The sequence below is a fragment of the Dermacentor albipictus genome, chromosome 3 (genome assembly GCF_038994185.2).
Source record: "Dermacentor albipictus isolate Rhodes 1998 colony chromosome 3, USDA_Dalb.pri_finalv2, whole genome shotgun sequence".
In the NCBI taxonomy this organism is placed as follows: Eukaryota; Metazoa; Arthropoda; class Arachnida; order Ixodida; family Ixodidae; genus Dermacentor; species Dermacentor albipictus.
The window spans coordinates 39,897,502-39,918,928 of NC_091823.1; the positions used below are offsets into that span (position 1 = coordinate 39,897,502).

Consider the following 21,427-nt stretch of genomic DNA (forward strand, 5'->3'; position numbering starts at 1 on the left):
ATGGATATTTATTAACTTGCTCGATGTCAGTGATATTGCCTTCATTTACACGGTCTGTCTGCTTGTTCTTCTTATTATTTATTTTAATACAATCCGCGAACTTCACCGTTATTAAGATAAAGCTTTGACAACTGTTCACTTGTCTGTCTTCCTGCGTATATCTTGCAAAAGCACTTCCATTAAGATCGTTGACTTGAGGGCCTCCTCCTGCACATTTCCATGTATTAACACTAAACTATGTTGCAGAAATTGATTTCCAATTCTGAAAGAAGTTGTTTTGTGTGTGCATGCGTGCGTGCGTGCGCGCGCGCGCGCGTGTGTGTGTGTGTGTGTGTGTGTGTGCGTGTGTGTGTGTGTGTGTGTGTGTGTGTGTTTGTGTGTGTGTGTGTTTGTGTGTGTGTGTGTTTGTGTGCGTGTGTGTGTTTGTCACCTGACGTGCAGTGACTGGAGCAGTCTGTTGATTTCCTCAAGGACCCACGATTTCATACTAGGAGTCAAGTCAGCTTTCGCACCTTCTCTGTTGCAAGATTAACCGACTGATCGATTGATTGATTGATTAAATGATTGATCAATTCATTCATTAAATACCTCAATGTGCATCCACTCTATCGTTCGTTCACTTGTTTATTAATTAGCTCACATACTCTGAAACGTTTTATTTCTGTTCAAGCATAATAAAGAGATATTTACAAACTCTTGAACATCGCTTGTAATTGCTGTCTTCTTTGTTCCTTCCTGTGGTAGCAGCACCGTTCGTGCACAGTGCAAGTTGACTCTGGAGTAAGCGACAATACGAAGCAACGAAAGACATCTTGAGATCAGCGTCACTTCAGTGACAACGTGAAGTGCACACAGAAAAGGGCTTCACCCCGGCTTCTGGCCCTCACAGTAACTTGGTAGTCGCCTGACGTTATCCAATCCGGAAGCAGTAGTGCCGGCACTTCGAACTCCTTGTTACGGACTGAATAGTCACCCTGCAAAAGAAGAAAACGCAATGACAAATGAGTCTTCAGCAAAGGATATACATCATGCATTCTGGCGAATAGCGCAGAAACTTCAGGAGCAACGGACAGAAGACGAGACACACACAAGCGACATTTTCAACGATGGATTATTAGAAGCCGGTCCACTGCTTTATATAGCCAAGACAAAATCCAGCATGCGCAAACTATGATCCAGCGAGGAAATTCAGTTCTTTCCTCGATTTGGATTGCAAAGGAGAACGTACTGAGGCGCTCTTGGCCAAGCTGATCTATTGTAGCGAATTCTATTACGAATCTCGTCGATTCGTCCGTATGCCTGCGCGCAACAAAGCAATCTTGAAGTAGATGTGAACAACCACATGTGCCGAAGTGTGCGGCTAACCAGCCGTCGCTTCCTTTGTAGGCATTACAGTGCACTGTGAGCCTGTAGTTCAGACACCACCCCGATTGCCCTTCGTAGTGTTTGCCGTATGAAAGTGGTATCTTGTAAACAACGCCTTCCTTGCAGGGTACCTCACGCCTGACATGTTTTTATGTCGCAGCCTTTCCCTTTACCAACAAATGGGTTGCTGATCCCGCGTAGCTTTCCCAACTTGTTTGGGGCTTGGGAAAGCACCTTTCTTATGTTGTAGAATATTTTGTGCCAGGTACTTTATGAGGGCAATTCTCCCCCGGAGTTTCTTCGCTCAACGCCAACACGGTCGAATCTCAACTCTTCCGAAATTGATACGCATCATGCTTCCGAATATCCCAGAGTTTCCGTTCTTACGAGGGCTAATATTAAGAAGTTGAGAATAGATGGTTGTGGGATCAGCTTGAGGAGACCATTTTCGCAGATTATACGATAAGTTTGCAGCATCTAACAGTAACCCCGAAACACGATATATATCTTGTACAAAGGTCAGTTATGGTAGGATAAGAGGCAATTATAAAAATTTGACTCGCTTCCTCTGTGATCGAACGATTTTGCAAACGTATTAGGCTTGAGAAATTGTTCAGGGGCTGAATTCGCAAAGCTTTTTGTTCGCAAGATCTGTTTGCCATCAGCGGATGCGTTCGATATTATTCATGTTAGACGTGATCATGACTGGCTGACAACTGCTCTTACGAACAGTTCTAGAATAAGATATTTCTTGTGATTAGGGTATAATATTGTCTAACACTGTTGGCACTGCTAAGAGGTGCAACGGACCACGTATCATAACTAAATTCATAGGTGCCCTAGTAACAGGGCCACATCAAGCATGTCGATGCTGAACTTCTGTAATGGCCTTCTGCGATGTAGCTATAGCCAAGTAAAATAAAGGCCTAACCGCATTTCTATAAGCAGCCGCCATGGCTAACAGGATCAACGCGGTGGAATACTTCGTTTAGCTATAACTACCGTCAGCTATAATTGATGCACAGTTTAACAGTGATTCATGTCTACATGTAACAGCTTATTAGGCTCAGATCTTTTTTATTTGCCATATTTCCGAAATTATGCGCTTAATTTCTAACATATAATCACATATTTACGTCCAAAAATATGGTGCAGAAAGTCGAGGTTTGGCTATGACACAGATGCAACGTCTTTTTTTTTTCACGAAATTTATTACAAAGAAGCACCGTTCTTACTCCCCCCCCCCCAAAAAAAAAAATTATAGGCAGCGCTACAGTGCACCAGTCACTACGAAAATAATAGAGGGAGAAGAAAAGAAAGACAAAACAGTGATGTATACTTATGTTGCATATGGCGTGTGTTAACTGAAGTGGTTTACGCAATGTGGTTGCTTTGTTTGTTGCACAGTAAGACGGTGTTTTATTTTTCCTAAAGTGAAGTGCGACTTCTACAAGTTAAAACAGAAAAGAAAATACAGGGAAGGCTAGGTAATTTATTTTCAGGATGTTTAATGTTGTATTTTGAATAGTATTTGACAGGTGTGTGCACTACTCGACGAAATTTCTTATAAATTGGGTGCTGCAAGAAATAAGGTTTTGTTCTTACCTCTTTTATTGGACAGCCGCATGGCAGCCCCAAGAAATCGTAAAAGAGGGGGCAGTCCTGGACGTTACAAATGTCGTCGTAGTCGCAGGAACCAAAGTCATTGACGCAGGGCACTGTGACCCACAAGTAGACCTTCTTCTTCATGCTGATTTCTACCTAAACAACGAATACAGAAACAAAGAAAGCAAAATATATTAGAAATATTGTTTTAAATACAGATGCAAATATGAATGGTGTTATAGAAACAGAAGCTCTGAAATCAAGACTCGGCATCGCATTCATACTTGCGAACACTATGCATTTTGCCTAGGGTTCCTTTAGCCTCCTCAAGCGCGAATACCGATCAGGGGCACGTTGCTTTTCAAGTCGGTTCTTGTTAACGACCCGTGTCACTTACGTGATAAACACATTTCTTGTTTAAATACCCGGGTAAGACGCTGGAGGCAGCATCTCCGTGGAGGTGGAGGAAGTAACCGTCTGCTCACTAACCTTGTCGTAAAAATGTTTTTATTGACCTCAAGATAGATGAAATTGTAACATCGCGTGGTAGGCAGGCTTGCTGATACTGCATCCTGAAATTTCGTGCTAACTCGCGCCATTCGAACGGCACCTAATTGGTGCTTTTCGTCGTCACTGACAAGGCGATTTTCTAGACCAAATTTACAGAAATTTTCGCAAAAGCTGGGGACCATAATGCTCCTAAACTATATCAGCAGTGTTTCGCTAGTATCTAATTAACTGAATATGACACGTAAATAGCTTCTGAGTTAATATGGAAAAATATTAAGAGCAAGGTACACGGTTGTGTACAAAGGCGCTGGGAAGGTCATGCAAGCTGCACGACAAATGCTCTGATAGTTAAATTCGCAAACACGGAGAATATTTTCTGCAGCAAACCGACTTGCCGCAAACGAGCCAAGTAGTGTGTAACTCATTCGCATGGTTTAGAGAGAGAGTGAGAAAGCACACAGAGAACGCAGAGACGTTAACCAAATATGCATCTTGGCCAAATATTGGCACAAGTTACGTGAGACACGTGGTAAACTCAGACACGCACTACGTCCACACATTGCGGTTCCGCCGTTAGGTGGCGCAGCGTGTACAGAGGGAAGTGCGAGGTAGGAGCCCAGCTGTAGTACATACGACTACATGACGCCTTTCAGCGGTGGCAATATGGTTTTCAATGCTAATCACGTTAACGTCGACAGTCATCCTGGTATGGTTACTACCGGAATTATTTCTTTTGTCGCATGGTTTGAAACACGCCAAAGCGGGCTTGGATGCATTGAAGAAAATGCAGAACTTTTCGTCAGGAGTAGGCCCAATCCGAAAATGTAGAAACAAGAGTTCAAAAGACGGAAGCCCGAAGCCTACAGTATATACAATTTTTACAGATCAGTCCTCAGTGCACAGCTTCACAATGTGGTCAACGTTCTGTTTTCAAAAACTGCGGTGCTGCTTCTTGTTTGAGTACAGATTAGTTGAGTACAGATTAGTTGCCCCGCCGTGCATACTGCTCAGATGCAACGCTCTCAAATTGTTGTGTACTGAGACAAACATTAAAATTTGGAGGACACTTAAGCTACGCCTTTAACAGTAGAACGCCCCTCCCCCCCAAAAGCATTCAAATGTGCCTGACTGGTTCTCACGCTTGACGGCACTTGCAGCTTACGTAACAGTAATGTTTACCGGGAAACGCTGGCGGCGATTGCCGCCGTGCACGAGGGTATTTCTGGTAGAAACGCGGCCTCTTGCTTGGGTCGCGCACGCGCGTAGGCGAGCGCCATCTGGATGGTGATGTTGCAAGGAACCAAGCTCGGCACGCAACTTTATGAGTGCTAAAAACGCTGGAAAAAGGCTTAATGTTTGAATTTCCGCGTTAGAAAATTGTTTTCTCGTATATCCAAGTTACAATCCGACGCTATCATGTCTGGGGTTGTGCGCAAATGAGTACTTTACGATTTCTTTTCGGGAATCTCACTTTCAAAAACTCAATTACTTCAGTAACGTCATTGCGCTACACGTATGGCCTGCATGGTTGGGTATGAGCGGTTCGGAATGATTTTTCATTCGATGACGGTGGCCGCTAGACACGGGACGACGGCGCCGAATTTTGTGGGACACGGCGCCCTTTGCACTATCACATTAAAGAAACAAAGACCCACAGGGACTGCAGTATAGGGTGCTGCTGAGAAAGCCAGAGATTTGATCTTGACTAATCCTGGCCAAAACGCCATGACGAGAAACGAGCAACCCCTCCCCCCCCCTTTTTTTTTTGTCTCCACTGTGAGCGCCACTGCACTTGTGCAGAATCAAAGAAAGAAATCACAGGAGTCACGGGGGCACTCAGCTTTTACCTTGATGGGCGCCGTGACGTTTCTGGACACCTTGATGGCCGAGGTCACGAACACGGAGCCGGGAAAGCTGAGCGGGTCCGGCCTGAGTCGCAGCTCCTCGTACTGCACCGGGTCGTAGCGCGAGCCGCAGTTGCGCACGGAGTACTTCCGCACGGAGTCACCCCATTTCTGGAAGGCCAGGAGCCACTGACGACAGGTCACACATCCGAACACTTTAGGGGCTCGACAGTGCACCTCTATCACACGCGCACACATATCGGCAGAATCTTTCACCTTCTTCTTGGAACAAGTTTTGCAATTTCTCATATCGGTATGAAAGAAGGCGAACGAATAATGTTGTTCCTTTAAATAATAACAGGCTTTAATTGCCCAAATCCGTGTTATCAGGAATATTCAGCTCACAACTTGTTACTTCCTTGCCGTCTGCTCGGCGTCTTCATATATGTGAATAATCTTCATTGGTATCCCATACAGAGCAGATTTTCAACAGCTCCCTGCGTTTAGTTGGGTGATCTGAAAAGCTCACGAAAGACACCATTTAAATAGGCAATCCGGAATACCCTGAATTATTATTAAGTGCGCTTAGCAAAACTCGCTATAAGGGTGACAGAGGTTGATATAATGACAACGTTTTCAAAATTCAAACGCACTTGCAATTTTGATGAGCCTGCTTAGTCAAGCGCAGAGCTCAAGAACTGATCTGTTGCATGCGATACTATAAATACATTGTGGCTGTTTATGAGGCACTGATTCTTATAGATCAAGGCATGGCAAGGTAAAGATGTACTCACAGCTTGTGGAAGGTCTGGAATGTACCGCTCTGGAACCTGGGGTGTGGACAAAAGGAGGAGATACCTCTCCCATGTGACGTCGCGAATCTTTTCGGCGTCTGCACTGTGGTTGAATGCTTTCAATGCGGAACCGAATGGATTTTTCCCTTTTGCTCCAGGTAAGAGAGCCAGCAGTAAGGCAATCGCAACCATCGGTGATATGGAGAAATTCCTGCTGGAATGAACAAACAAGGTGCTCGTAGTAGAAAGGACAAACAGAATAAAATTGAAAATGCCACACAAGATCAGATTTCCCCTATGCTGATAAAGAGACAAGCCTCGCGATATATTTGAGAATAAATAATGTGGCAATATCGTAATAATATTCGGGTAATAAAGAAGTCGTATCATGCTTGCTACATTGTTGTTAACCCGCCGTGGTTGCTCAGTGGCTATGGTGTTAGGCTGCTGAGCACGAGGTCGCGGGATCGAATCCCGGCCGTGGCGGGCGCAGTTCGATGGGGGCGAAATGCGAAAACACCCGTGTACTTAGATTTAGGTGCACGTTAAAGAGCTCCAGGTACTCGAAATTTCCGGAGTCCTCCACTACGGTGTGCCTCATAATCAGAAAGTGGTTTTGGCACGTAAAACCCCATAATTGAATTGAATTGAATTACATTGTTGTTATTTCGATTAAGTCAAGGCTCACATATAAGTGTTTCGGAAAGGGGAGGTCGTTTGGGCGTGGCATTGAAAGTGAAATAATTGAGGAAGGAAGCAACAGAGCTTGCATAGGGCAGAAATGCTTTTGATTTAGTAAAGACTAGCGCTCGTTTACCCTCGCCTTTGGCAAGAGACAACCAAAGATAGCAGAAGCGAGGGGTCTGATTGGTTCCGAGTTTTACTATTTGGTGAATGTGCCTCCGTATATCCTATATATCTTCTAAGATTACAGCAATTTATATAAGCCAAAGCCGCGTTTTCCCACAGCTACGTCGCAATTCGTCTAATTCTTTATGCAAATTCGTTGTGCACTCTCATGATTACAAAGCTTACTTGCATCTGTTTCATTATTTCCATTCATTCGATTGCCACTGTCGGTTTGTCGACCTTCCATCTCACACTGGTCCTGATGAAAAACCCAAAGATCACTCCGATTTTTCTTTCCCCAGTTGCTGTAGGGCTGGCCTTCTATCTTATTGACGAGACGTTTTCTTTTTCTTTCATTCAGAGTCCCGCGCTCTACGTTTTTTGAGGGTATCATCGCATACTGCACACGACCAATCTTCATATACTTGACCTCGGTCAAAGGGCAGGCCCCTTATTCTTCATCGAAATTAATACACATTTTCCACTCAATCGTCTTCGTCGTCATCCCTCTCGCCCTCTACTGAAGCGCCGGTAAACGACCCCACACACTTTGGAAGCTAAGAGCGCCCATCATTGTAAAATGAGGCCCGTACCTGAGAGCGCCTCCGACGCACCTCTGGCTGGCGTCGTCGCGAGTCTTCTTCCCCTGCCGCCGGCCCTGGTCGGCCGCCATGTCAGCGGCGGCACAGTAGCAGCGGCGCGGGTGTAGTGGCTCCTTCCTTTCGGTGACCGAACGGCGATGGCAACGCGGCGGCTGCGGTGGTACCCGCGGATCTCGTGTGGCGCTGACCTAACGCGGCGGCGGCGGCGGCTGCAACGTCGACGGGACTCGTCCGTGTCACGCACTATGGGCGCCTGCGCGCTCGCGCTGCCGGCGACTCGCTTTCCGATCTCCGGTAGCGACAAGAAAGAGGAGGAGGAGGAAGAACGTCGGGACAACATTTGCCTAATGATGGAAGTGTAAGAGCAAGAGAGGAGGGGGTGGGGGGGAGCGGTTTGCCGAGCCCCGAAAAATCTGCGGCGCCAGCCCGACCGACGCCTCCGCGCGTGCGTTTGCTCGCAGAATGCAGACGCGGGGCAGAAGAGGACAGCTTCGCGAACACGGATGCGCGACAGCCGCGTTGCTGCCTTGTGCAGAGAATCCGGGTATCAGTGTGGCCCCCCGAACTCGAGAGAGCCTGTTCTCGAAAAGGGAACGATGCCCTCCCCCGCTCTCCCCCCCTTCAACCACCACCCCCGTCCGAAAAATAAAGTGCAGAAATAGGACCGCTAGTTTGGTGATACTGCTGCGATCGCTGCAAGAAGCTGATTTTCTTTTTTTTTTCGCGAGCCGGGCAGTCCGATCGAAGGCTTGCGGGCGTCGAAGATTCGGAAAAGCGGACAAGGGCGTTCGCGTACACTTACTTTTGCTGGCCCCGAAACGAGCAGCCGGCGCGAACCTGCTTTAAGAAAAAGGACTGCCCTATTGCGTGGCAAGGACGTCCTTTTAATGTTCGGTGGAAAGTGTGCCCATTTTCGGTAAAATGCAGTACGAGTGTATCAACGTATCGCCAGGAGGCTGTAAAGGTGCGAGGTGCACGGGCGAACTTAAAGACGGGTCCCTGGCTCCTTGATCTTTTATGTTAATTTGTGGAACTTTTCTACCGTTATTCTTGTCAGGCAGCAGTAGTGACCTCACTCGACCTGCTGGGGAAAACATCGCAAGTATCTTTGCAAGTAAACAGTTTGCAAGTGACAAGAAGAGCTAGCGCCATTAAGTGTCTTTGACGAGCTTTATTTGTTGTGTAATCGACTGCTTTGATAATAATAGATGTTCTTTGTGCGTTATAAATTATTCTACTGCTACGGACGTTTGGTCCCTTTGTGCGTATTATTGAGCGCGTAAAGCATTCTCTGCGTGTATCTGCTTTACTGGAACTTGTACGTGTACTGCTTATTTGATGCACTCCCTTTGGTTGTATTTATATGAACATTTCCTTGTATAAGTGGCTTATAAAGCGGCTCTGTCGCCATTTATCAAACAAAACCAATGAAACAAAGCCTTTGAATTGCAGTCTTGCAAGCTATGTCGAACTCATTAGCAAACACTGTTCTATTAGAGATAGAGGGAAGACGTATGTTTTACCATCGCTGGTTGTATACGACAGCCCTTTACCACGTAGTTTCTTCACTTACACATCATGGCAATACGTTTCTCACTGCAATAACTAAGGCCTCTTAATGTTTCGATTGAAAGCACTATGATAACTATCCAAAGTGATAGATAAACAACAAAAAAGAACAATGTGAATTGAGCGGAAACCGCTGATGTTAGATGTCCGGCATAACGAAGTAGGTTTTATGGCTTTTTTTATTGAAATGAAAATCAAATAAACAGATATTGTCACCCGATAATGTAGACGGCTGCTCCTTTTCGCATAGCCGAAACAGCAATATAAAAAAATATATGTATTAAGAACATGAAAAGAAACCACATCATAGTGCCAGAAATCCACAGCACACAGTGCTATACACCAACGAACATATATATAAAAGGCAAAGGCAAGACCCACAGTAATGAGTTTGTAAACAAAGCGAAAAATACTGACAAGCGGCCGTGATGTAGAACATGGTGAGCATATAAATAGATCAGTATACAAAGAATATAAAAGAGTATAGCATGTAATATATGCGCTAATAATTAAAACAGAAGCAAGTTGCAGTTACATCGTGTGACTGTTCAGTTCGATATTTAGTACTTCTTAAGTAGCTTTTCACTCAATATGTTCCTGTCGTAGCAGGTAAGGAAGATATGCTTACATTGGACAACATGCGCAACAAGCTGTGAAAAAAAGCTTACGCAATCTTCTTTACTACAATGGTATGCTTGGTAGTAGAAATGAAATCATACTCTTCACAATTAAACAAATACATATGCGCTTTGCAAACTGAAATCGTCTTACCATCGCGCCTTCTTCAGGGGTCGTATATCAAGTCCTCATATTCAAAGGCACCTAGAGCTAGAGTAAGCCATAGTGATAATCCACAAAAATGAGGGAGGCATGATAAGGCATAACGCGTTAACCAATACGAATATCATTAGAAATGATGATATAATAACCACTATGATAACCACCCATGTCATGGGTTGTCAAGACGTCAAGGGTTCGTACTCAGATGCACGTGCAGAAGTTGCTGAAGAGTAAGGACTAATAATTTATTACTCGATTAATTTACTTATTCGCGCGGATAGTGTGGGATATATGTGTTGCCTGCCACTACTCAACATCAAAGAATGACGCGAGGTGAAATAGACGCTCAGCGTAATTTAAACTGTTTGGTATCCCATCCGGAGCAGCCGTTACCTTGCTTAAAAAAAAAATAAAACGAGAAAAAAGTGTAATATAGCACTACGGAATGTTTTCGGCTGACACCGAAAGAATTAATCCGCTAATATACATGGAGCAGTTACTTTTCAATAAGCAAAAAAGAAGAAAAAGACCAGCAGATGCTACATAATTTTGCCATACCAGACGAAAGAAGAGAAATAATCATACAACATCAAATCCAAAGATAAGCAGCCTAAATTTATTTACTATGACACAAAAGAAAAGTATCTTCAATCTGCAACAGCGAATAAATGTAGAAGATAAAGAAATATTCAAGAAAAAAAAAGACAGCAGTGGTAAAAGAAGATCTCATGAACTAATAGGCAGCTGGTGCGCCGTCACGTTTAAAGCAACGAAACAACAATAACAGCCACAACAAGGAAACAAAGTAACAGTCCTAAGCGGTGATCTCGTGGATTAACACGGTACTGGCGTGTCGCCATGCGGAAAACAACAAACACGGCAAGCGAAGACTTCGTGGACTAATTTGTCGCCGGCGGGTCACCCAGCTAGCGCACTCGCAAGTTAATAATGTCCAACGGGCGAAACCGCGCCATGCAGGGGGCACTCTCAGGTGACCGCGCACAAACGATTCTGGTAACGCGTGAGCAGATCCATGTCAGATCGAGCATTATTTGGATCGCGGGCGCGTCCGGGTGTTTGCTTCTCGTCCCTCGGGTTCCGCCGAGGACCAAGGCAGGCGTGACGCGACGCGCTGCCGGCCCCAAAACCGGGTTTTTCTATTTTTCCTCTTCTCGGCGCTCGCCGCACGTAGCGCCGCATCGCAGCCACCGTTGCGGGACGTTACAGCGGGCGCAGAATGCTCCCCACTAAAAAAACGGTGCTTCGATCAGGCGGGTCGCGTCGCGGCTGTGGCGAATACGCGCATCGACACATGCATACTTTCCCACGAATGGATCTCTTTCCAGAAATTCCGGGCTGGCGCGTTCCTTACGCATTGCGTCACCTAGCACCGGGGTTGGACACCTGAAGCCCCAATGAGCTGTCCAAACTTTTGCGTTCCACAGTGGACAATTCGCCACCTGTCGAGGCTCTGCCCAAGAACGAGGGATACCCGAGAAAGTATACGAGAGTTGCCAATCCACGAGCGGATCAGAAAGACAGTTATACGCGTTGGCTCATGTACCGTAAGTTCGCTAAGCAACTACTGCGGCCAGGGAGTTACAACTCCCAGTTCCAACGTGGCAGTAGCCCGCTCTATGGGACCTTGCGTCCCGTAGCTCGCAGGACCTTTCATTAAAGTTATTCCATCCATCCATCCATCCATACTGAAATTTCGGCTTGAAGAGGGCCCTCCACGCGTCTATTTAAATTAACATCTATGCCGCAGGGCAAGCTTCGCGAAAAATATAAAAACTATGTAAAACAAGAACAGATTACAGGGAGTAAATGACCACGGCCGGCTCTTTAGGCATCCAAGTAGTCATTACATATGCGCACTCACGCTCGCCTGTTCACCTGAGTTAGTGTGATCTGGCTGTCTACTCCGTTAAGTTGAACGAATAAATGGAAAAGAAACTAATGAAAGGCGATCATAAAGACAGGAAGAATAACCCCGAAACACAGTGCTTTTCATGAAGTCTCGAGTCAAGTCGGGTGCTGTGCAAACAATTCATAACAGCTCTCCCACACGCACTTCCCGCATTGCCGTTCCCACAACGTGGCCAAAATAGCACCTATGGATAATCCATTATTTCAGAACAGCGTAATCCGCTTGCTCACATACTCGGGGCAGTCGTGAAACGCGTTTCGTAGAATCTCGGGAACATGGCAGGGCTCACACCGCGGGCTGTCAGCACGGCCAATAAGATTAGCGTAGCGTCCAGTTTAGGCGGCGTCCATGCAAAGTGGGTGAAACGTATACTTGCTGGGCTTTGCTTCACTTTAGCTGGGAGTCAGAAAGCCCTGCCAGCATTTCTTTCTCTCACTCACTTGTGCTGATTGTCCGGATAAGCGCAGCAAGTCACTTTGCAATCTCACATAGGTTTACATCGGTTCGTTAGAAAGGGATCATGAAAAGATATTTATTTAAAGGCAGAGTACGTCGGCTTCAGCTTGTGTGCTCTAACCTGCTACTCAGCACTGAGGAAGAGGGAAACGAAAGAGGGGTGGAGGTCGATAATGACAAGAATAATGGTGGGATTTATGCCACTCGTTAACACAATAGCATGTTAACCGCAGGTTTGTATGAAGATGGCCACATTTCCTAAATACATATTTCTGCTAGGAAGTGTAGCTTGTTGCCCAACATTACGTAGGACTGTCCATATATATTGCCAGAAGTTGGGTCGAACACAAAGACGACATGTTAACGCCTATGATAAATACAGAAAACTTCGCAGCGAGGCGAGGACTTGAAGTCAAGGAAAATAACCAAAGTGGTATATAGCCAGCGATGGTGCGATATTTCTATGGGTTCATCCAAAATTCTGTTCCGGATACTGCGTACAGGAGAACATTCCACCACCGCTCCAGCCTCCAATGGCACGGCTTATGTCGGATAATAACTGCGCACGCACGCTACGGCAAGTGTGCGGGAAGCTTCCACCTGGCGAATGCAATCGCAAATAGGATGCGAAACGCGAGGAGCTTAACCGATAGACCAACATCCGGTTTGGTGTGATACCCTGCACTGGGGAGGAGGCAAGAGAGACAGAAATATGAAACGGAAGAATCACACATGCAGAGAGAGAGAAAAAAAAATACAGACACGCATGGATACGTCCACACATAATACAAACGCGGGGGTGTCGAAGACGAAGAACTTCAGTAGCGCCTTCGCCGCCTTATGGTGTGATAACCGTATATTCCGGCATTCCAAGATTGTCCACTCAGAAAGCTGCCGGTCGTCGAGGCGTGCCGGCGTTGTGGCGAGTGCCTGCCTCTGGGTGTGGTAACGAAGACATTGACAGGCGACATGTTTGAGCACGTAGTCGCATAAATGCTGTACCTTACTGTATTTTTGGGACCTATGCGCGTTCTCATTAAAATATCTCGTAGCTCAACAAAAAATAGTGCACTTTAAACATTGTCTGCGTTTTACGGAGACGTGTGTGGTTCTGTACGTGATCTCTGGCATGAGTCGCATAAATGCTGTATCTTACTGTATTTTTGGGACCTATGCGTTCTCATTAAAATATCTCGTAGCTCAACAAAACATAGTGCACTTTAAACATTGTCTGCGTTTAACGGAGACAAATGTGGTTCTGTACGCGATCTCTGGCATGACAAATGGTTCATAGAAGACGGAATCTTCAAGTGACCAACTGTGGCCGGATAAGGAACTCAATGTTTTGGCGAAGACGACTCCAGTCCTCTTCTCGAAATGTTGTCTCCAGACTAAGGCAGCCCTTGTTCTTTCACCGTTGATCATATGATCTCTCAGCTGCATTTACTAGTTCTGTGCGCACCTCTGTAAACTTATTTTTGTTTTGTTTGTTTATTTTCTTATACAGATGTGAAAAGAGGTGCAATACTGTGACTGTTTTTTATATATACTGGATAATGTCGAAGCCTGTAGTGGTTCAACGTCTCCGCGTTGTTGGTGGTGGCATGTGTTATTCTGTGCAATGTCATCCTTACAGATATTTATTTATATTTTATTTTTATATTTCCTTTCCATTTTTTTCTGCTACATTACAAGCTGAGAGCCTGGCTTAACCGGTTTTGCAGTAGACTATATATGCGCTCGCCTTATCATCGTTCAGTTAACAACAGTACAAGGGGAATTACCCTGCAGTTCTCATAACCATTGCCTGGCCTGTCGATACACTGCCGGAGACGCCGCTTTAATGAAGCAGCATTCGCAAATTCTGCGCATCTACTGAGGGGATAGAGGTGGCAACGGGAGTTTGATTATTCCATACTCATAATCGCACGTGACCCGGCATTGCACGAGTATGTTCCCGCAAACAGTTGTATGCTCCCCGTGCGGCACAACAATTTTCCCACCTAATTTTGCCTATCGTTCTCGTGGCTTCCTGCTTCTTTGTACTGTTTGGAGTCGAGCCAATACTTATGCCGGCTGACCACTCAGACTCGATCCCAGTATCCGCTTTGTTAGTTTACCTTTCCTTATTGTGTTTACTTAGTGGCTTCCTCTGAAGAAGGCGGCCTTTTGCTCCCGTACGTATATATATATATCTGTTCGCTCTAGGCACTCAGTCCCATAACGACGCTGCTACATTCAAGGACGCGGAACTTACGCCACCTGTTTACATGAGGAAAGGTGTACCAAGGGACCTCATGTAATAGCTCTATTCTAGAGGCTATATACTTTCAACTATAGAAAGAATAACAAGAAAAGCGTCTCAAGCACGCCTGAATAATGTATGTTCTCTGAAAGCTGCTGTCTCGAGTGTAAGCCTTTCTCGGAACCAGTGCGTGCTATAGAACGTTTAAATGTGCGGAGGACTTACACCTGCAGATGTGTGGGAAGGTTGCTGTTTAATCTGCATTGAGTACGGGTTGAACGTTTTCGAAGCTCTTCAATAATTAGGAAGCTATACTAGCATCACGTCAAGAATTGGCTTCAGACGATGCATATACTCGTATCATAAGTAATCAGTTCTTAGTGACTGAAGATTGCTGCCCGCTGAAAACCAGGGCCCGTATTCACAAAAACGTTCGAACGTTTGAACTATTCTTGAGAACAACTGTTAGCCCAAATTTCGCAGGGAACAAATATTCAGCGGAGGTGGCCAGTAATTGACGAATATAGCTTATGAAGGACAAAAATTGTGTACCTGGGCCCCAAGTCCATTTTAGGTTCTTTAATTATTTGAATCACAGGATTCTACATAGGGATTTAACGGGAAAAAATTACTGATGCAGGAAACCAGCCCAACGCGTTTGTGCTTGGTTCGAGCATCATAACGCGCAGAAATTGTAGCCTTTGCTTCACGAGAGCGGCTACAATATGACCAGAAACTACCATGCGTTTTCTCGTTTCCGATATCTCTGATGATTTATGTAGTGCATGACGGTGACAACTTCATTAAAAAAAACTGCTCTGTCGTAGGCATAGAGAGAAATAACTGGGACGATTTATCTCACCCATAATTAATGGCGAGTACTGTAGTCACATATTCCGCTTCAACAAGATTGATTTTTTTCCGCTGGGTGAGCATGAATTGCTCGAATCATTGTAAAAGTCCTCATGTAATAGCTCTATTCTAGAGGTTCTTTACTTTCAACTTCAGTACGTACTTCGTTCTTATGTAGGTATTTGTTTTGACATACCGTGATAATTTCAAGGGGGTCGAGGGGGGGGGGGGAAGAAGGGGGACGTGCAAGCGTGATAGGAAGCAGTTTAAAAAGTATGCTATAAGAAGCATTCAAATACACGAGTTGAAGAAGTTACTGCAGTGTCCTGCAATATCAGCCTGCGACAGCCGCCATACAGAACTCAGCTTACGCATCTCGTCGTACCACCCCTACCGGATTCTGGCGTTGTGAGGCCCCTGCCAGACGTGTCTGCTGTCCGGACAAGTCCGTAGACATCAGCTCCTTGTGGCGGGGCCGTAAGCCTGGGGCGTGGGTGAAGCCTTTAGGAAAATCTTTCTCATGCACACACGGCAGCTGGAATAATGGCTGCCCCAGCGCCCGTACTTCTCAAAGGCAGATCATGGTGGTGGGGCAGCTACAGGCGAAATTAGCCTGGCACTTTCGAGCATGTCTTGACGGGGTGAAAACCTGCGTCGTCAAAATGTTCATCGGTTCAATTTCACAAGAGAGAAAGAGAGATAAAAGGATGGCAGGGATGTTACCCAGTCAAGACACCGTTTGGTTAACGTACTGTGAGCGAAGAGGAGCATAAAAAAAGGGAGAGTTAAATATCACAAAGAGAAAAAGCGACGTAAGTAGCAGATGCAGTACATCATTTAATGCGAAGCATTACTGTCCCAGTCAACCCAGTTTGCGTCTTGTATGAGCTATCTGGCCGTTCTAGTGGGCGGATCCTGATGGCAGCTCAGTCTAAAAATATGTTGCTACAGAACTGCTTGTTGGCCTAGTTGGTGCTTGCTAATCACAATGCGCAAACCACGTTTTTCTGAGATTAAGATCCTTGGTAGAAGCAGAAATCAAACAGCATGGAAGCTAATGGAAGCTTATTACATAAAAAAGAAAGGTTCAAGTTGCATTAGCGATACATATATGTTGCTCTACAAATCGAAAACGAGGTTGTTTGACCTCTGGGTAACGTAGGTTCGTGAAGAACCTGCGCATGCGTGATATATTCATGGGTCACCGCCCAAACTAAATCAGTTGGAAGTGCCGCCCGTGTTGTCTTCTATGTTTCTTCCTTTTGCGTGTGTTTTAACTTGCGGCAGAAAACATGTCTTTTCTAAAAATATGTGCCCCTGAGTCCTCGCGGTTTGTGCGACGGCTCGATTAGGACATCTTAGCTATCATATTGTGCCGTTGCGGTCAGGCTCGTACGGGTACACGTATTCTCAGACCCCGTATTCGTCTACTCTAGACGAATATCGTATCCAAAGATGGAGCTGAATATTTTCTTGACGGATACGTTTTCCACCAGCTTCATTGTCGTCACGTCGCGCGTATTACGCTATGCCAGAGCCGTTTGACATTCCGCCCGATTTCTCGGAACATATAGCTTAGATGAACTTTCCAGGTTTCTTGCGCAATGCTTGGAGCAAAAAGGGAGGCTTGTATCTACGATATGCAGAAATGGTCCCAGTTGGCATACAGTTTCGATGTATCGGTGTGAAGCACGTATAATGGGCAGGTAGTTCCGAAATAATTACTACAGCAAAACATCGTTGAAGCTTACAAAAAAAAAACCGTTGGAGAGATAAACATGAGAAACATCATGCATTGAAATGTGGTACTGGATACAAATGCACTCTCATATGAATACTGCGCACGCCAAGATTATTACGAGTAGACACTAAAGTACTCTTTGCCTGAGGGCAGGGCACTTATTTTCCTCAACTGCGCTAATAAAGCCTCGCTTTAATTTTGAACACCTCCTTTGAAGCAACACTCCCAATATCTTGGTACGAGACAGTTTACAACCTTATCTTTCGCGGCGAGACAAGCTACCATCCAAGGTTATACCCAGGCTGCTGCCTTAAGTCGACCTTCGATTGAATTACCATGCGCGAAGAATTAACGCGGAACGATGCATCAACACGTTTCGTAACTACGCCTCACGTGCTTTTCGCTTCTTTTATGGGCTGCGCACAGCTCAGGCGGCCTCAGCGTCTGTCACTCAAGGCAAACGTTATACCCTTTCACTAGCGTCTGTAAACAGTCTGATCCGCAAAGGAGAACTGCCACGGTTTTGGGAGAGGAGAGCAGAAGGCCTCTTCGCTGCAAGCCGCTCATTCCGAAGCGCATTCGAAGTCCCTCATCCGCGGCGGTTTTTATGACACGTGCGGTGGGAGGCGACTACTACGCGCAGTGCTCTCGAAGCCAACCGACGAAGGACGTAAGCGTGTGCCGTCCAGGACGTGCCTCGCACGCTTGCACGCAATTCGCCGTCCATGGCGCGGTGGCTGGCTATGCACCATCGCCGTCGCGAAGGCCGCGCGAAATTCAAGCAGCGCTAGAGACAAGCTTCAGGAGTGCTGTAAAAGCAGAGGCTCACCTCCAGCCAGCTTGCGGCTTCTTCGTGCAAGGAGGAAAAAAAAAGAGGGCTGTTGCCATCTGCAAGTGAACCTATAGCCTTGCACACACTACCAACATTTGCAACACTACCTGCATCTGTGTCACAAGTTTATCATAAAACGTGCGCACAAGGTCAACTGAGCGAAGAGTTTAAGACATATTCTTATGTACAGCGGCACGGTGATTTTATATTACTTCGTGTGCGTGCGCGTGCGTGCGCATGCGTGCGTGCGCGTGCGTGCGTGCGTGTGTGTGTGTGCGTGCGTGCGTGTGTGTGTGTGTGTGTGTGTGTGTGTGTGTGTGTGTGTGTGTGTGTGTGTGTGTGTGTGTGTGTGTGTGTGTATGTGTGTTTGTGTGTGCTCATTTGCTCATTTCCTCATCTAATTCCTTTGTATGCGCGGGAGGATAAAATATGGTATAAAAGCTGTCGAATAATGTTACCAATACTTCCTGTATCAACAAATAAATCAATTAATGAAGCATGACACATAAGTACTTTAATACCTCTGCTTCAAGGAACTTTCGGTCGAATTCACAAAGCTTACAAGTTCTTATAAGTGCTTAAGGTACGATATTGGCTAGCCGGCTTCCTAAACAATATGTCCGACATCACGATTGGCGAGCATTTGTTTTTACGAACAACTTTAGCCTCCGAAATGTTTGTGAATAGGGGCTCCTGCGTGTACGTAATTTTCTTTTGTGATTGGCCGTCATTGTGATGGTAGTCTCGCTATCATGCTTATTGCAATGAATAATAGTGGGGTTGCTGAAATACTGACAAAAGAAAACATTTTATGAGTACGGGCCGAGCTTCTTTATGGTTAAATGGGTCATATGGGCACACCTTGCCCCGTCGACGTCGGATGCTGTAAAACACGAACCAGCGGGCGCGATGAAATGACGTCTTTAGTGCAACAGCACGCACACTTAGGCGTAAAAGGCTGCAAGTTTCATCGTCGTTCCAAACTTTCGGGACGTGAAATATTCTCGCGCAGTCATCTTATGACCTAAATAAAACGGCAACTGAACTTCGCATTCAACGACGTCTTGTGATATATGTTGAACGTTCTCGCACTTTTCGTTGGTTAATAGTAATTTTCCGTACAACTTTCCAGTTGCGTACTCCTTGCTTTCTGCCGTGCAGGGGCTGAATTCATGAATATTTTCGTTCATAAGAGCTGTTTTTCAACGTCCAGCTGCTATCTCTAACACTTTGCCTAACAACACGTTTAAATATTTACTTTTTTTCGCACAGACTGCATTGAGCATGTGTTTTAGCTAGTGTAATTGTTAACTTGTAACTTTTTTGTCATGACTTCTGAACTACTCGTGGGAACTCGTGCCTAAGTGCCTTTGTAGTTCTACGTTTTTGTTCTTTCCAGAGTGTTCCTCCTTTGGTGGCATGGCATAATAATAATAATATATTAAATATTCGCTGTGACCTGATCTGAAGAATAGTTATAGCGTAAGAAGCAGGATCCGAACTCGCAAAGCGCTTCTTTCGTAAGGTTTTGTGAATACGGGCCCAGACCCTGTATAAACAAAGCTCTTACACTCGACATTTTCATAAGAGAAAATTTCAACCAACTCTGATGCTGGACATATGATTAGTGAAGGTTGCCGGTCAATGGCAAGGAGCACTTACGAAAGAAGTGCTTTGGGAATTTAGCCCCTGTTCACAATTACGAGTTTAATTTCTCGCTTCTCGCTTCAGCGTTATTCCCACTGAGTATAACTTGACGCTGAGATCGGCTTTTTCACAGGAATAGATACTTATCATGCTCAGTTATCCCGAACTAACTGACAACATACTTGCCACTCGTTGTTTTTAGAGAAATCCATCTGGATATATCGTAAGTAGGCCCCGCCCCAGACAATAATTTCCAGAACATCAATCACCGTTATGGCCAACGTACTGAAACAACGAGAGTATCCGCTCGAAATCTAAATTTATTGCTCCCGGAAGATTCTATTTTAGTAGTGTTAGCCGGGTCTTACGATGTATGATAACTTGGGATCGGTTTCAACACATCCAATTGGCGCTACTATCACTTCATACTGCGCAACACTTTTTAGTATGGCCGCTACCAGTGCCGAATAAGAATTAATAAAACATGTAATTTTACGTTCAGCTGCCAATAGGCGACCGGCTTGAAACGTACCATATAAATCATGCTACCACGCTACTCTTCCTAGAATAATAGCGATGTGGGAGAGTTGCTTACGTCCATGGTGTAAAATTTCTGCAGCGCGAAGCAGTGAAGTGCGGAAAGAAAGGTAAAAAAAAGGAGGAAGAAAGAAAGATTGCAAAAGGGCGACACGATGGCTGTGTTGTCTTCTTTGAAAAAAATAAAGGTGGAAAGGCTTGTAACTTTTTCCTTCTTCTTTTTTTTTGAATTTCGAGTTTAGAAAAGAAAATAGAATGGGAACTATATAGACTGCTATTCTAATCGTATTCGATTTGATAATTCGCTATTACAAATCGTAGAATATTTGTTTCTCTTTGACTACAAGGGGGTGTACAGACAGAACGACAAATGCAAATGGTGACAGTTGGGAATGATTCAGCTTCAGGGCAGTGGCAGTTAATGAGCAATCGCACAGAGCAGTTAATCTATACTCAATAATTTCTTGTCCTCAAAATAAGATGCCTCATGTTTAGGCAGCTTACGGTCTCTTTCTCTATTTAGGCGATAGCAGTTTATTGTTTTCACAATTTCATCAGGTTTGTACCCTTTTGAAACAATGTGCGGTGCCGCAGTATTACATTTGCTGCTTCAACGAACACAAGAATCTACACGTATCTGGTAAAGTACTATTTCTGCATTTGGTTACTTTGATTGCGATGGTGCACCGGATACAATCTCCTTTCGTTGTTTCTCCCTTGCAATGAGCTGCTTTGTTGACCCGACGTCAAGTTCTGAATTGCATTACATGTACCAAACGATGTAAATAAGCATCCTCCATGACTATTTTCTGGCTTTCTTTTTTATTTTTTGTAACTAAAGATACGAAAATTGTGGTGTTTCAGGTGCCAAAACCACTTTCTGATTATGAGGCGCGCCGTAGTAGAGGACTCCGGAAATTTCGATCACCTGGGGTTCTTTAACGCGCACCTAAATCTAAGTCCACAGGGGTTTTCGCATTTCGCCCCCATCGAAATGCGGCCTCCGTGGCCGGGATTCGGTCAATTTTTGCAACTGAACGGACTCCACACAACCTTTATTTATCACAACCTTATTTCGTTCTTCAGCTCGACTGTTCGAATTCGATTCGATTGGGAAATGTCGTTATTCGAACACCTCTAACCAAATGCAGCTTTCGAAATGGACGGCCTCTGGAGCGGCTGTTACATAAAGGACGGCTTGTGAAAGAGCGTTGGTAACATGCCTCCAGTCGTTCGACAGAAAGAAACGCATTGTGTCTTCCAGCGAAA

The 21,427-nt window shown here is 45.2% G+C and overlaps 1 protein-coding gene across 3 annotated transcripts; it reads right to left on the reverse strand.

The window, feature by feature from the left end:
• Nucleotides 1-641: 641 nt before the first annotated feature.
• On the reverse strand, nucleotides 642-7,862 carry LOC135902579 (ganglioside GM2 activator-like). 3 transcript variants are annotated; one of them, XM_065432758.2, is made up of 5 exons: nucleotides 7,561-7,862; nucleotides 6,119-6,332; nucleotides 5,328-5,513; nucleotides 2,971-3,126; nucleotides 642-974 (listed from the first exon to the last, which is right to left on the reverse strand). In XM_065432758.2, exons 1-5 carry the CDS (start codon nucleotides 7,638-7,640, stop codon nucleotides 825-827), a joined length of 786 nt encoding a protein of 261 aa, XP_065288830.2. In that variant the 5' UTR covers nucleotides 7,641-7,862; the 3' UTR covers nucleotides 642-824. The 3 variants fall into 3 exon arrangements, with proteins under 3 accessions (XP_065288830.2, XP_065288832.2, XP_065288831.2); XM_065432760.2 differs by having other exon boundaries at nucleotides 5,328-5,495; nucleotides 7,561-7,860; XM_065432759.2 differs by having other exon boundaries at nucleotides 6,119-6,329; nucleotides 7,561-7,857.
• Nucleotides 7,863-21,427: the final 13,565 nt, after the last annotated feature.